Below are 17,172 nucleotides of genomic sequence, written 5' to 3'. Positions count from 1 at the left end.
TATTTAGTTTAGTTTTAGTAAAATATTTAGTTTCGTATATTTAAACAAAATGATTGACTGGGAAGTATACATGAAGTTTTTTCCAGCAGTCTCAAGCATTTTTATATAAACTTTCAGTACTACGAGATGTATGAAGAAAGGATAAATTGAATTGATGTGAAAAAAATATATCGTCCTTTATATTTCCAATGACGTTAAAATAAACTACCGCACGATCTCATAATTTTCCCTAAAAGTTCTCTAACTTATCGAAGAAAGATCTTGAATTGGTCAAATGGCTTAAAAGCTAAGAATTTTTCAAAATAAAATAAATTGAATTATCACGATTTTTGCATCACCCTTATTCATAAAGGAGTACCCTAAGAACCAAACAAAAAATACGATTCTAAGGTTTTCCGATGAAGAACAAGTAAGGGAACCACACCAATATTCATCTTAGCACCTATATTCTTCACGTAGCTTTTATTTCGCTCATCGCTCTTAACTTTCAACTACTCGATTGAATCGAGAGGTAAAATAAAACTACTTTTACATTGAAAACAAAATATATAAAATTTTACAGTCAATTGGACAAATAAGAACAATGAAATGAACATAGGTGTTGAGATGAATATAAAAGCGGTTTCCCTCTTAACATTTTAAGCATGATTGGAGCAAAAAAATCTGATCATAAAAAAGGCCTAACGGCACTTTAGGTGCGTAAGTTGCTGTTTTCAAAATTTTCTGACATCACCCCAAAATTGTAATAATATGTAATTTCCAATCCCTTAAAAAAGACTTCTAGTTTTTTCCGACTTTTGTTCAGAGACCTGCCACTGCCCTTACTAACACGCAGAGAATCCATCCTCGGTGACGGAATCGTGAAAGGAATCGCAAACACGATCCGGAGGATTCCCACTCACGATTCTTATTTCAAGAATCCTAGAGCCATATACAGGGCATTCCTGAGGATTCTTTTTCAGGAATCCTTTTCAAGGACGCTCAGGAATCCTTTTCAAGGACGCTCAGGAATCCAATGTGAGGAATCCTAGAGAATCTATGCGAATCGTATGTGTTCGTCCGGGTGTGCAACGCTAAGTGGAATTCTGCACTAAACTGTCCACTATCCAGAAACCCTTCACCTTCTAAGCAAGTTTGCTGAAGCCGATATATCGGCCTATTCCAGGTGATGAAAAACTTTTTGGGCGGTGCTGCCATATCCAAATGGGCGGATAGTGACCATGATCTTGATCTGTTAATACCAAATCGATGGACATGGTGTAACATGTAGGATTGTACACGGAACAGCAGGTAGGACTATTCGGAAATAAAATAGAATTATATCCTTGAGTAATATTCTGCCATTTCCCTATAGCCACAAGCTGTACTATTGTACCAATCAAATAAAAACAAAGCAATTTTTGTTTTTCTTTCTATAATTTTTTTGGGATCCCTCTAGTGCTGTAACAGATAATTTATTTTATTTCTTAATTTTAATCGCAAATGCACTCCCTTCTCAGCGCTCAGTGGTCCGAATCCTTTCTGAAATTGGATCGGTACCTGCGTTTGTTCCGTCCGCTCGAAACTGAAGTGCAACAGCAACTGGTAAATGATCGCCTTCATTTCCATCAGTGCAAACCGGGAACCGATGCAATTCCTCGGCCCTAGTCCAAACGGTAAGTACGCGGAAAGGTTTATGTTCGATCTGTTCGCTTCACTGAACCGTTCCGGATCGAATTTCTGCGGGTTTGGATAGTACTTAGGATCCTGATGGATACCGTAAACCGGAAACCAAATGCACGTTCCTTTATCGATCGTGAATTTTAGTCCTTCGCCGTCATTTAGATGATAATCCTTAGCGCAAAGGCGATCGACCGCAGCCACTGGCCACATTCGCAGCGATTCTGACACAACCATGTCCATGTAGGTCATCGACTGGAGCGTATCGTACGTCAATCTCTTCCCTTCAAGCGCTTTTTCGGTTGCGGAAATTTCCTCGAACAATTTCTGCTGTACGTCCGGATTCAATGCTACCTCATAGCACAAAAACACCATTGCAGTGGAAATTGTATCGAATCCAGCCAGAAAGAAAATCAAACATTGTGCAATAAACTCCGACTCAGTCATTTTTTTACTGGATGCAACCATTCCAACCTCGGATTCTGTCACCGTTGCAAATCCCTCGCTGGTATCACTAGCTTCTTGTTGATGCTTCAGTAAACCTTTTTTCGCTTGCATCAGCAGTTGGATCATATCCGGTCGAATTATTCCATGAGCATCTCGTGTCCGTACGGCTTCCTTAATAATCTCCGAGAAATATTGAATATGTTCCCTATCGATAATGTCAACTCCAAACTTCGCCATAATACCAGGAAACAACATAAATCCCCAAAAACGTAGTAAAACCGCAATTCGATTAAAATTCATCATTTTTTTCCCCATAACATAGAATTCATTCTCGCGATTCTTCAGTGAATCCACTTGCAATCCAAACGCGCACGTTGCAATGATATCGTTCGCCGCTCTGGAACATAAATCTTTCATTTCCCACTCCACATAACCACTTTCACTAGCGTCGTCCTTCAAAACCTTTATCATTCGTTCGCTGTACTCCGCAACCAGCTCGAACATCGTTCGCATTTTGCTCCCCGTGAAAGCGGGACTCAGAATAGCTCTCATATCCCGCCATTTTTGTTCCCTCATACCGACCAACGTTTTACTAAACAATACATTCGGGTTTTCACTTGTAGTATCGCCGAAAGCCGGCCGACGATCGACAAAGAAATCAAAATCTTTTACCCCAATCCGCTTGATTAGTTCTGGATCACGAATGACAAAGATTCGCGTCGTTGCGTCCATCAAACCAAAAATCCTGTAATGATGTTAAGGAGATTAGTGGAACAAGTGCGAAAATAATACTAATCAAGTACTTACTTAGATCCTGCATATTTGTCGTAAATCTGTTTGATGAAACCATTGAAGGAGATTTTCTTCAGCATCAAAGCCCCGGTACTGCCAAGCAATGGTGTGGCGGCTGCCGAGGGAATCGGCTTATCGTGGAAGTAGTCATTATGTCTGGTTAGACGACGATATATCAGGACGAGGATTGTAATCACCGCCCCTAGATAAAGCAAGTTAATTTCCATCTTGCAACCCAACCGCGATTGAACATGAATGGCGAATGGATGGTTACGAACTAGTTGCTTTTTCGTGTGGTAAAAATTCATTTATACTAACATGACTTGTGGTTTGTGTTGTAGATAAGATACTGGTGTTGGTTATCTTCTCCATGCGTGTACTCAACCTTTACGTTGGTTGTTGATTTATCTTGATTTTTACTTGACCGGTATGCGATTGCGAAATTATTTACCTGATCTATCGAAGAGACACGAACACATTATAAGCATTCTGTTGCACTTTACACACGAAATTGCGAAATATTCAACATCCCCTACGACTTCAGATTTTAAATTGCTCTCTTCGAAAAGTTGTTTTATTTCTGACTAAAAAAAGGTAAAAATGAACAGCTTTAATTTTTATAAATTTACTCCAATCTAAATGCATCACACAGTCGATCATCCAACGATAACCCAGTAAGTTGTCAAATGACTTACTGATTTTTACTAAGATAAGACCACATCCCTGACCTTTCTTTCATTAAAACGACTTTTAGCCATAAATGGTTATAATAACTGGTTTTAATTGACTCAGAGAGACGGTAAAACGTATCATATCTTATCTCAGACTGTAAACACATATTTCTCAATCGGTTCATCGTTGTGATACATTGGTAATACATCTACAAAAAATAAACACAATCTCGATTGTTGCTACAGAATAATCCATCCCCCAGGTATTACCGAAAATGAAACGCGTTACAAATAGTTGCACCTGATAACTACGAAGCCTTATCGAACTCTCCTTTGTCTGGCCGACGTGTCTGACTCATACTATGTAAACAATTTTTTTATGGAATAGAGAGTAATTATTCACAAATTCGGTTACAAAATCGGTTATGCAGTGATGTAGGCTCGAAAGAATTCTATTTTTTTTTCTCATTGCAGACTCGTTTCTCGCAGCAATATCTAACTAGATATTTTAAGCCAAACTATTCAAATGATACAATGATCATTGGTTTAACTTTCTGTGCTTTTTTAGTTTAAGATTTGGGTTATATTATTTGCATGGATCTTTGTTAAGAGAACCCTTATTTGGTAAAAAAAATGATCACATAGGATGGATGAAATACGAATATGTGTACACAACTGGAGTATTTACGCGTGAATTGCATTCGAGAGAAAAAATCATATTCTACGTTTTTTATGACTTCACAGGCTACCTCGAATAACTTGATTTAAAACTTTAGGTTGCATTTTATAAAACACTGTTGTATTTTACGATTTAATATGACTTAATATGGCACATGGAATTGCTTCACATATAATATTGCGTTTTACAAGATTCAAATCTCAAGCGAAACGTCGAACAAATTATATGTTGCACTTTAAGTAACATTATCTATATTCAAGCGACTTAGGAATAATGAATCTTATATAAATTTTGGCTTGCTGGTAACTTTGTCTGATTCAATCATTTGCCGACTCTAATTCTTTTTCAAAGTAAAAAACAGATGCCAAAATTGGCGGAAATTGATCGAATCGATTTTTTGGTTCTAAGGTGCCAACCTAGTTCTTGAAATAATGATATAAGAGTGTATTTGAATATTTTCTTCAGCTTTTCACAGCATCTGAGAGACCAGAAGTCTCTATCTTGGACATAAAAAATGGCTTCGGACATCGGTTTTTTAGTTTCTGGGTATAATCCGAATATTTCAACATATCGAATATTAGAGAGTATTTGAACATTTATCGAGCTTTCTAAAAAACGAAAATCGCCAGCTTGAATTTCAATCCCGATTCCGAAAATATCCATATGACAGGGTACACAAACGGTTTTCGGATCGGATTTCCTGAGAGCGGAAGTCGCCATCTTGAGTTTAAAAATGTCGTTGGACAACGATTGATGATTGCTCTTGCCATAAAGGACAATATGCAGGAAGAAGTACACGTTGATGTTGAAACACAAGAGGAGAAAATTGAAACTTTACACCTCAGCTCCCCGCTAACTTTCCTTGGTCATAGTTCAAGTCCGAAGTTCCGGACATATAAATTAAAGACCCAGATGCCGCGAAAGGTCCGTTCATTGTTTTCTTTCGGCCCAAAAATAAGCCATTGAATATTGTTCAATTTGGCAAAAACCTGGCAGAACAAATTTCGGCCGTAACCGAAATCACGAAGATGAGACCGAACAATCTGCGAGTTGTTGTGGGTACGCGATTGCTCGATACGAGAATACTGTGTGTGCATCCCTGTCAAGGATGTAGAGATCGACGGTGTAGTTACGGAATGAAATCTCACCGTCGTAGACATTTTACGTTATGGGGCCTGCTGTTGTAAAAACCTTCTGATGCAAAATGTAGAGATATTGGATTGCAAGTAATTGCATTCAGTATCCATCGATGAAGGGAAGAAGAAATTTTTTTCTTCGGATTTCTTCCGGGTAACCATAGCCGGATCTGCATTGCCGAACTACACCCTTCTGGACAGGGTTCGTCTGCCTGTGCGCCACACTGGAAAGTGCCTTCATTACGGGGGTCTTCGACATGTGCTGCGTACAAACGACGCAAGGAAAAAATGAGCGTTCCCTCAAGGAACGATCAATGCGCTCTTTTACAGAAATGCTTAAGAGAAAGCACTACACAGTGTATAAAAATTATGCACAGATGTCTTTTACTCTCAGTTTCTTTCGAGAAATAAATAGCAAGTTCATTAGGCAGACACTATGTGAAGTAGAGAGAGCGAAAAATAAGCGAACTGGAAATATGATACAGATTTGGAAAAATATACCGCATCCCGACAGGACTTGAACCCGCAATCTCCCTGTCTCCGGCATGGTGTTTTGACCAATTAAACAACGGGGGACGGTGGTACTGTTCCACAATCTATATCGTATCACATTCCACTGCCGACTTATTCTATTGCTTATCCCTAACTACACACACTGCTGTGCAAGCGTTATTTATAGACTAAAAGGAACGTCTCATCACACACAGAAGAGTCAGCTGATGCTGACAACTCTTATAGACCTGTGTGATCGAGACCAAAGTCAGTCTGCGTCGTGCTTGCAAGTGCGACACAACAACGGAAGGTGCTCCGTACGCCTAAATTCGGTTTAATGAACTTGCTTAATGAATTTGCGTGTTAACGGGAAAAAGCCGTTGTTAAAAATAGAAATTTAGTACGAAAAATAAATAGTAGTTGAAAAAAATAGAGAGCGAAAGGAAGAGAGAGGAAGGAAGATACATAGAAAGAAAACGTAAACTATCTCATGTCTGTAAATGTTTTGGTAAATACCTGTTCTAAAATTAAAGCAACCAATAAAAGACTCGCTCAGTATGATTTTTAAAAGAGCTCTGAAGCTTCCATTTGCATTTGTAAACACCAAAATCGGATAATGCGTTCTGAAAGAAATGTGTTATTTTTCCTTGTTTTTTTTACGCAAATAAACATATTTACACATACATACGTGTAGTTACACAATGGCAATGTTAAGGCAATGTTAAGTCGAGCTGAGTCGATTGGTATACATCATTTGGCTCTCTACAGATTAATTTTGCGTTCAAAGTTAAATATTGTTTAAAGTTAAATAGCACCATTCGGTAGGATTCTGGGGGAGCACAGTAGCTTTCATTTGCATATAAGATCATTAAAATCGGATATTGCCTTCTGTAAGAAAGGTGCGTTAGTATTTTGCGTCACATACATACAGACAACATACATACACACACACGCACACACATACTCACGAACAGACAATGCTCAGTTTGTTGAACTGAGTCGAATAGTATATACCACTTGGCTCTCTGGGCCTCGGATGTATTTTGCGTTTTTCGACCGATTTTATAACCTTTGTTTAGTATAACAAAGGTTAAAAGCTTTTCCAACAAAAACTTTTTTATGTCAGGCATTGGTCACGTTTTTGAACGTACGAAAAATTGTCAAGGAATGCCTTTCAGGGAACTGACCAGGGGTCTGAACTTTCATATTTATATCCGTGCTTGTGTGTAAGTTTTACCTTTCCGTTTCAAGCTTACTGTTCTACTATACCGAGCCTTTGTCCATCCTAAGAATATCGCCTAATTACAATTCCCTGGAAAAAAAAAACTGTCATACGATATTCACATCAGTTTCATTATAATAGGAACTTATTTTTGAGAAGGAGAGTCAACAAAGGCACTGTAGAATTCAGATTAAAGGACCTGATTCTTCTAAGATTCGAACCCACGACCACCCGCTTACCAAAGCGGACTCTGTATCCTTGCGGCTACGGAACTCCCCTCTAAAGAAAGAGGTTGAAAAACATCAGACCTTTTGAAATGTTAGTCCCCAGATAACTAGAAATAGCAACATCAAATCGCAAAAACATTCAGTTTCAATTGAAATCGTATAAAGTTCATGTTATAACCAGTTCAAGTTATTTTTATCATATATTGCTCGTACAGTCCGTGATATATGACTGCATATTGTTCCTCGTATGAATGCACAGAAAAAAAAACTGAATTAATCCACCTAATTTGTCATACTAACTACTTGTTACTTTATACTTATTAGACCAGTAAACCACAAATCTTATACCAACGTAAGTCCAATTCCAATAATGAATGAAACGAATTTAAAAGATATATAGTTTACAGAGGGTGAACCAAATACGATCATTGAATTAAAGCTTGACGTGGGTTTCGCAAATATTATGGATGTTGTCACTGGAGTATATGAGTGTTACTTTTTCAATCACAAACCAATTTTTAAATGCTAGTTAGAAGCAACTCAAATTTTTCTTGAAATAATCGAACGTGAGGAAACAGTAAAAGATAACAATGATGTTCATTTCATACTAGAACAGCAACTATGTATATTGTTTAATGCAGTTCTCTTAATTAAATCCCCATAATCCAGGTTTGAATAACACTTTCGCTTTGTTTTTATAAATCGAAGGACCTAGAATTATGAATTAGCATCTTATATATTTTTACGAATTGAAGCAAATTTCTACAAACCTGTTCTCGAAAAATTATAGTTCAGAATTATACAGGAAAAAAACTATTCATGAAAGTTGTCAATTTAATTCTATCTCAAATGCATTATCTGAAAATGAAGGTTTTTTACGACATTTGTGAATTTCGGATTTTCAGAGTGTAGTCGAAAACATTATTCTTTTCGAAGGTCTAGGCTGCATGATAAAATTCGCATTGAAGACTTTATAAAACTTGCTGCGATAACGATAAGCGGAATAACATGGATATTCTGATTGTACTTAGTCTTAATTAGAAAGCAATATTTATATCTTACATGAGCATAGTGTATCATATCATAGAGCTAAGTAACTTTTCACCTGCGCACACTAGTAAACGTGTAGAGCCATGTAAATATGCTTCAGTTTCATTCAAACTGTAAATCATCGCATCTCGATGTTCACAATTCCTCAATTTTTTTCCTTATTTTGCCAATTACGTTCACCATGAACTGTAGATTCCTGGTCACGAGTGAAAAATATATTCAGAACTGAATTAAGGGGTTATATACCTTTTTGGTCGAGAAAAATGAGGGAAGTTTGAATCTATTTTTAAGTGCATAGCACCATTTTCATTGCATCAAAGGGGTATTTTTCTGAAAGTACAGTTTATCAACAACAACAAAATACGTTTGATTATGAGATATACCAATTATTACTGGAGTAATGGCCGTTTCCCCGAAACGCTATTTTTTTGCAGAGGCTTGCAGTGATCCTGATAGAGAAGCAGCGGGTCAACCGAAATAAAAAAACTCATATTATTTCATTAGTTTAGAAGTGTGCCGGGTCCTTGAACGATCGCTTTTATGAGTATTTTGTTTTCAGTGCAAATGGGAACATTTTTCCCAAAAAATGCACGTTTTAAGCGCTAAAAATTGCATTAAAATTTTTTTTGCGGCAAAATGTAACTGTATGTTTCGAAAAGCGATCGTTCAAGGACCGGCGAATTTAATAACGAAAATTTAAAAAAAAAGATGAAGGAAATCGGTTCAGTAGTTTTCCCGCAATCAGGATCACGGCAAAGTCATTTTTCGGAAATCACTATTCCGAGATAATCGCGTGTAAAGTTTCAAGTTTAGCTTATGCGGCCGTGGCGAGGCGCGCTGCAAATCGCTCTAACTTTCTTCCTATTGCTCAGATCTTTATGAAAATTTGTGAAAATGTTCTCAAGATAAATACAACATCTTAAGAATATAATACATAATAATACAATAAATATTTTTTCGGTTTTTTGAAAACTAAAAAGGTATATAACCCCTTAAAATCATAGAATAAGTGTTCAACTGAAAAGTTTTCCAGCTGTTCAAAATGTAGCATTGCAAGCGGGTGGCACTAACATATTCGTACGTAAATAGGTCTATACATCTTTGGTAAAGCTTTTCAAAATATCTGCATCGCTAATTGTGTTACATTTGAACAATGTGAGATTAGATTTTGCTACAATGTTTGGCTCCCGAAAGCTGTAGAAGATTCTTATTCTTCGCAAATCTAGGTTCAACGTACAATTTAGTATATATTTTATAAGAAGTAAGCACGGAAGCTTTGGAAGATAAGGAGCTAAGTAAGCATTGCAGTTTCTTCTGAAATCTGGTTCAAATTTCCAAGAAAAAGCTTAAGGGTAATTTATTTACACCAGTTAAGACGCACTACGAAGAGTGTAAAGATTATGAAAAGTTGTCCATGATTGTTGATTTTCTTTGAGAAATAAATAGCGATACGAAAAAAGAGAGATAGAGAAGACGAAAGAGCAGTGAGAGAGAAAAATTATCCAGAAAGTAAAATATACTAAAATATACTTTGGTCAAAACTCTACAGTTCAAGCAACCAAAAAAAGATGGCAGTATGATTTTCAAAGATCTCTGGGGCTTTCATTTGAGCATGCGAACATCAAAATCGGAATAAGCCTTCTGTAAAGAGATTTTTTTTGTTATTTTTCTTTTTTGGGTCGATTTTGATATACTACACTTATAAACAACATATTCACACATACATACTTACAGGCACACATACACAAACATACATAAATTGTTCAATTCGTCGATCTGAGTAAATTGGTATATAACACATGGCTCTCCGTGCCATTAATTTTGCCTTAAAAGTTTAATGTCTTATATAAAAAATACACTTTGATCAAAATTTTAAACTCTAAGCCACTAATCAAAAATCCACTCGGTAGCATTCTGGGGGAGCACAGTAGCTTTCATTTGCGTATAGGATCATTAAAATCGGATATTGCGTTCTGTAAGAAAGGTGCGTTAGTATTTTGCGGCACATACATACAGACAACATACATACACACACACATACACATACACACTTACATACACACGAACAGACATTGCTCAGTTCGTTGAACTGAGTCGAATGGTATATACGATTCGGTTCTCCGGATCATGGATCTATTTTGCGTTTTTAGACCGATTTTATAACCTTTGTTTAGTATAACAAAGGTAAAAAGGTTTTATCGCAGTACAGTTATCTACAGTGCTAAGCTCAATTACAGTGCAAAATTGCAGGATTTCTAATTTGTGTGGTCTACGATGACATTAATATTTCTTGAAAAATCCTAGAACAGTTGTAAGAGGATTGTAAAATGAATTTTATACAACTTACTTATTCGTGACAGTCAAGTGATGAAGAATGATTTCATTTTTATGTCAAATTTGATCGCAATATTATCCGTTCAGCGACTCCAGTTTTTCAAATCTAGCTCCTGAAAGATTCAAAGAATTAGGTATTAAAAATGAACGCAAAAGACGGACAATCCTTGATAGATATTTCAAAGCTTGTTGATTGCAGTTGCATGAATCGTTTAACAGTTGAAAAGAAGGTCAATTCAGATCGCATGTTATTATTTCTTCGTATATGAGGCAATATTGAGTTACATATTGACATCAGTGTTTATAAATAGAATTGGGGCAACATTATAGACAATATGCGACATTCTTACGATTTACAGGTTTATACGATTCAAGCTTTTAACAGTAATAAATGGAAGAAACTTGTTGACAGGCATCATCGTAAAACGACACTGAGAAAAGAGGATAGGAGCAGTGATCGGAACGCTGGGGGATCGAGCTTCGTAAAATATATTGCCAGAGAACGCTGCATCCAACCAATAATTAATACCTACCAAGGACTGTACTAAGCAAATAGTACGCGTACTTCTCATTGAAAAAGAAACTAAATTTTTTGTTTTTTTTTGGAAACTTTAAGTTGTATATAATGCAAAATTTGTTCGCAGTACATCGTAGTAGAATCATAAAACGAATGAAACGAAATTGTATTTTGCTTAAATTATGGCAATTAGAAATTAGAAAATTATAATAACGTTTGCGGTAAAAAGAAGGCTAAAAATTGCTGATTTTTCATTAGCTTACCTTCACACGCACCGACGAAACAACCCATGCAGTATCAATCATAAAAAAGAAAAGCCTTGGTGCTACATTCCGATTCGGAACTTGACCTTCTGTTATTTATACACAGACTTCGCAGCCGAATGTTGAGTGTACAGGACAATTGCGGAGCTAGCGCTACGATCCTACTGACACTAACAGTCTCTCTCGAGCCAAGACTCGAACCTACGACAACTGGCTTGTTAGGCCAGCATCGTATTTCGAGACCATCTGGGAGATTTACATCAATCATAGTGACCATGAATCGAAAAATTTGACAGCTCTGTCAGTCGAACTCTAACCTTGATGGCGAAAATAGTGAAGCTACTCCGTTCAGAAGTGTGCGCGTTCGAAGAACGGTGCCCGTCGCGTCGACAACGGACATCGTGCGGCAGTTCGTTGACACCGGAAACGCTCGGTCGGCATCTACAACGTCTTGGCACCATTAAACAACAATCAGAGCATCGAAAGAAAGCCCGGTTCCGGACGGCCGACGATCCTGAGCGGCAAGAAGCTGCAAAGGATGCTAAAGAGGAAAACCGAGGGAAAAGTGGCTACATCGCTTGGCCGGGAGGCCAGTGCAATCGGCCAAACAGTGAAAACAGTGGCGAACATGAACGTACATGTCAGTAAGTGGCAGTTCCGTCCACTGGTCTCGGAGTTGCAGGCAATGACGAAGCGCCAGTCGATTTTCCTGGCAAATCATGGCTCGGCGATGGCGATGGACGACAAGACCTCTCACCCGCCCAACGTCACCAAGTTGCGTAAACTGGAGGATTTCTGGGCAAACCTGAAGCGTAAGATCTATTCCAACAATTTTGTCGCGAAAACTGAGCAGGAATTGATAAATAAAAAGAAAAACGAACTCAAAAACTCGTCACGTTCGTTATGACGAAACTACCGGAATGCCGCTCGCAAGGAAGTAGAATTTTTTTCGCAAGTAAGCTACATAATTACCTTCCATGGAAAATTTATTAAACTTAATTATCTGTCTTAGTCTATTATTTGTCACTATCCGAAGAAAGTCCATTTTTACCGCAAACGTTAAGTAGCAGAGTTGTTGTAGAATTGTGAACAATGAAATAAAAAGTTATAGGGTATCGACTCTTTTTACGTCAGGTTTGTCCATTTATCGTCCGGGGGGTTAATGAAGTCATAGAGAAGTAATTTTTTGCAGGAAGGTGCTCTGCATTATGAAGAACCATTATACAAGAAATTAACGATCTTAGACATCATTTCCCCCCCTGACGATAATAGGTAAAACCTGACGATAGTAGAACTATGTCTTCAACTGCGTGAACCATTTTGGCTTATATATCGCCTCCACTTTGGTACTTAAAACCTCATTTAGAACGCTATATGCAACTTTATCAGAGAAGATGCTGCCAGCCTTTAGTCGAGTTGGCGCAAATGCGTCTTAAACTTTATTCAGCTGTTGAATAATGTTAATAATACTATGCTTAGCGACGTCTAAACCAAAATTATATTAATCAAATATTTGTTATTGAAGACCGAGTTCTTTTTTCCCTGTCGGGGACATATTACCACTGCGACCAGTATTTAGATCTATAATGGTGTGTCCTCTTTTGCTGTATACCTTTTTGAAAGATATTGACCACTACATTTTTTTACACCGGGTTTGAAATAATAAAATTAATGTAAATTAAACAGCTAACTTACTTTTGTGCTAGGTTTACTGTTTTTCAATAATTTTTTGTTTTCATTTCCTACTCTTTTCACGTTTTTTTTTAGTCAATATCAATATCTATCGCATTTATAACGCATATGTTTTCTCATATTCAATTCATATTGATTTTTATATTTTGCGTCAATTTGTCTAATAGTGTTCCTTTGATATGATATTTTTATATCACTGTTATTTCAAATTTATCAGTTTTCGTTTCTTTTCTGTTAGTCATTTGTAAACCATTGAAGGGAGATGCAGTAGGGTTCAGTATAATTAAACCTCTACTGTGCACCTCACCTATTTACGCGCGAACTAAAAAAACTAAATACTGTTATTCTGATAGCCGCATGCTCACAGTTTAAACTTTGCTATTTCTCTCTGTCTATGTACGAGTGACAGCAACCTATCATCAAATGAAACACTCAAATGACTTAATATTTGTGGCGAATTTCAAATATTTAATATCAACGCAAACATTTCTAACCTTAGTATCGTTTAGTTCTACAGTTCTCTCTAATTTGGACAAAGCGAGTTGCTCTGACGGAGCGGTGACGCGGCGAACAGCACGTGTCTTCTCTTTGCACTTTCTAACAGTAAGCTCAGTATTTTCAGTTTACATAACGAAGTTCGAAAACCTTGAAAATCAATCTCTTTACAGCTCAACCAAGCAGACACACTTCACTACTATCATCGTAATTGCTCAGTAAACAGCCATTGCAATCAATTGAGACAAAGCGTGTCCAACAGACGACAGTTTGTCAATGAATCGTCATCCTAGAATCACATATCTAATCTCACCGAACGGTAATTTTGCGCTAGAGTGAGATTGATAAAATTACAAACTGAGGTGCTAAGTGTGCCATATCGCTTAGGAGTCACGAGCAACGATGGACGCACAACCCGAGTACGTGCAGATCGGACTACGAAAAATCGCCACCGAGCAGGGTTTTACCGAAGGTAAATACCGGATCGAGTTTGAAGCGGGTTCCAAGAAGGGCGATGGATTCGTGGGCACTATGTCCAAAGTGATCATCAGCCAGGAGGACCGCAAGGAGCTAGTTCTTATGGTGAAAGATTTGTCGGAAAATTTGGCACGTCGCCAGCAATCGATTGGAATGTTTAACCGAGAGGCGGAAGTGTATAATGTGGTGATTCCGTCGTTGGAAAAGTTTCAGTCGGATAAAGGTGTGAACGTAGAGGAAGGTGGTGAAGGGTTCATGGGTGCTCCGAAGTGTTATTACGCCCATAGCAATGTGGAAAAGTTGGAAGCTGTGGTTATAATGGAAGATTTGCGTGAGAAACACTTCCGCATGTGGAACAAATATGTACCAGTGGATTACAAGCACACTCGAATGCTGCTAGAACAACTGGGGAAATTGCACGCTGTATCCTTCGCTATGAGAGAGCAACAACCGGAGCAGTTTTTCGCTTTCAAAAGGTTAACTGATCCAATGAAGTTGATGATTGAAACGGATCCTGAAAAAACCATCGACAAAATATTCTCGGATCTGTACCAACGGGCGATTGGGACCCTGGACGATGAGAAAGATGCTGAAGTGAAAAAACTAATGACAAAACTGGAGGGAGAAGTAACTAAACAGTACAAAGATTGTGTTAGTTTTGACGATGCTGATCCGTATGCCGTTCTCGGTCACGGAGATTGCTGGATCAACAATATGATGTTCACTTACGATGACGAAGTAAGTACATTTTTCCCGTAGTTTGGTCATATTTTAATAGAGGTCCATTTTTTAGAACTCAGTACCAGTCGACATCCGGCTCATCGACTGGCAGTTGTGTCGCTACGTGTCTCCGATTTTGGACCTGTCGTACTTTATTTTTATCTGCACTGATACGAAGCTCCGTGCCCAGCACTATGATCAGTTACTGGACATTTATTACAACTCATTGTGCGATCATCTCGAGCGACTGGGTGGTGATGCGAAGCGCCAATTTCCCAGAGAGGCTTACGAAGCACAATGGAAAAAGTACGGTCGTTTCGGGTTGATTATGGGATTGCTCGTGGTGCCCATAATTTGTACGGCTGCTGACGATTTACCCGACATGGACGAGTGGGTTGAAAAGATGACAAAAGGTGACAAAGACCTGGAGTTTAATTATGCAACTGAAGAGAAAGCATCGAAGATCTATCGGGCACGGATGAGTGGTTTGATTCATGATGTTGCCAGGTTTGGATATTTGAATAGTTAGAGTCTATTGATCGAAATAATATAGCACAATTCCTGATGTGTAAACCGTCTGTAGTAAAAACACCCAAACCAAAAATAATTGAGTTCTATGCCGACGGAAAGAAAATCACACTCTTTCATCGATTTAGCGTGTTATTACGAGTGCTTGTAATCATGGTCTTGCTACGCTGGGGATGACGATCATCGATCGCGAAAAGTCATTCTGCTTGTTAAATATTCGCATTATATACTTTAGTATTTCTCTCTGTCTATATGTGAGTGACTAAAACACTCAAATGATTTAATATTAGTGACGAGTTTCAAATATTTGTTATCAACAAAAACATTATTGACTCTCTCTTGTTGAATTTGTCGAATCGGTGAGTGAACCGAAGGCAAGCACGACGCACAGTGGAGCAAATTGGTCCGTTGGCGCGACAAAACCTCATAACTCCTTAACAGTTGTTTTCACAGTGTTCATATCTTTGGCAATATTGTTCACATATAAGAGTTTTGTAGGGTTAATTTAAATTATGTGTGTCAGTTTATTTACTAGAGACTATTTACTAGAGACAAAACAAAGCGTGTCCAACTCCATAATATGTAGTAATCTCGTCTCAAGGTTCAATCATAAAAATTTAGTAATCTTATAGCTAGACTAGATTTCTATTTATAGATTTAGAGGTTTTGAAATAGATTACAGAGTCCATTCTTGTTCGCTTTTCTTCTACATTTTTCCTAATGTTTTTTTAATATTAATCCTTTGGCTATTTTGTGTGAGGCATAGTCGAGAGGGATCGTCGAGACCATGACGGTAATTTTTTCTAAAGAAATAATTTACAATTTCTCACTACAAGTTACGAAAGAAAATAAACCACAAAACATTTGGTTTACATTTTAGTTATACGAGTTTTTCTAATTTGTTCTCTGGTTGTCATATTTCGGATTGTGCAATTCTTATTTTCAATATCTGTTATTCTGAAAGGTTCTACATAGTTCTATTTTTTCTGTTTTTATTGGAGAAACTAGATCCCCTACTGCAGCATTTGTTGGTTTTATATTATGATTTATTCCGTTAGTTCTTTTTTTTCCTATTAAATATTGCCTGGCTGCTTTGCTTCTGTTATTTAAACATCAGATACGAATCGAAGCTCTTGCAGAAACACATGAAAGAATGGCTACACCAGTCTTCCCTTCCGAAAAGGGGGAGGATGTAGTATCCTTTCATACTACGTGCCCATTCGTATATCCCATATACAGCTTACGGAATAGGTACGTCTCTTGGTAGGTATACTACATCTCCTCCCTTTTCGGAAGAATAGTTGTAACCATTCTTTCAAAATTTGATTATGAGCGACAGTGTTGCCATATTCACAGAAACAATTTTCTTATCAATTAGTTCTAACGTTTTTTGTATTGTTGAAATTTAGAGAGTGAATGAAGCACATAATAAGATGAATTGAATTAACAAAATAACAAATAAAACAAAATGTTGTATATGAGCCAACTGAAACACTTAAAATGAGTTCGATAAAACTAAATAATGTTGAATTGATTGCAGTTCATCAATTTTTATTCACATAAATAGGAAATACATATAAATTTCATTTTTAAAAACAAATATTAGATAGAATAAAACACAAAAAAACATCAATGAATTAAATTTTGGTTTTAAGATAAAAAAAGAGTACAATAGATAAGTTAGCAGCATATTAGAAAATCATATTAACTGATATATAGCACGGCAGAATTTAAAAAAGAATAATAAAATGGAATCAAATTCGTAAAACGA

The 17,172-nt window shown here is 37.2% G+C and overlaps 2 protein-coding genes across 2 annotated transcripts in view; both read right to left on the bottom strand.

Annotated features, from left to right (window-relative positions):
* LOC129721072 (sodium-dependent transporter bedraggled) overlaps window positions 1–17,172 on the bottom strand; it is a 276,779-nt gene that overhangs the window by 64,400 nt on the left and 195,207 nt on the right. The window lies entirely within an intron of this gene.
* Window positions 1,337–3,197, bottom strand: LOC129721074 (probable cytochrome P450 9f2). The gene is made up of 2 exons (XM_055673205.1): window positions 2,914–3,197; window positions 1,337–2,851 (listed from the first exon to the last, which is right to left on the bottom strand). The coding sequence occupies exons 1-2, from the start codon at window positions 3,123–3,125 to the stop codon at window positions 1,435–1,437; spliced, it is 1,629 nt and encodes a 542-aa protein (XP_055529180.1). The 5' UTR covers window positions 3,126–3,197; the 3' UTR covers window positions 1,337–1,434.

The sequence above is a fragment of the Wyeomyia smithii genome, chromosome 2 (assembly GCF_029784165.1).
Source record: "Wyeomyia smithii strain HCP4-BCI-WySm-NY-G18 chromosome 2, ASM2978416v1, whole genome shotgun sequence".
NCBI lineage: Eukaryota > Metazoa > Arthropoda > Insecta > Diptera > Culicidae > Wyeomyia > Wyeomyia smithii.
This window is presented reverse-complemented; position numbering and strand designations above follow the sequence as displayed.

Bases quoted from the DNA above. Each gene is read 5' to 3' on its own strand.
- LOC129721074 (XM_055673205.1), bottom strand. From the start codon at position 3,125: ATGGAAATTAACTTGCTTTATCTAGGGGCGGTGATTACAATCCTCGTC. The intron at 2,852-2,913 runs GTAAGTACTTGA...ACATCATTACAG, and splicing joins GACAAATATGCAGGATCTAA to GATTTTTGGTTTGATGGACG.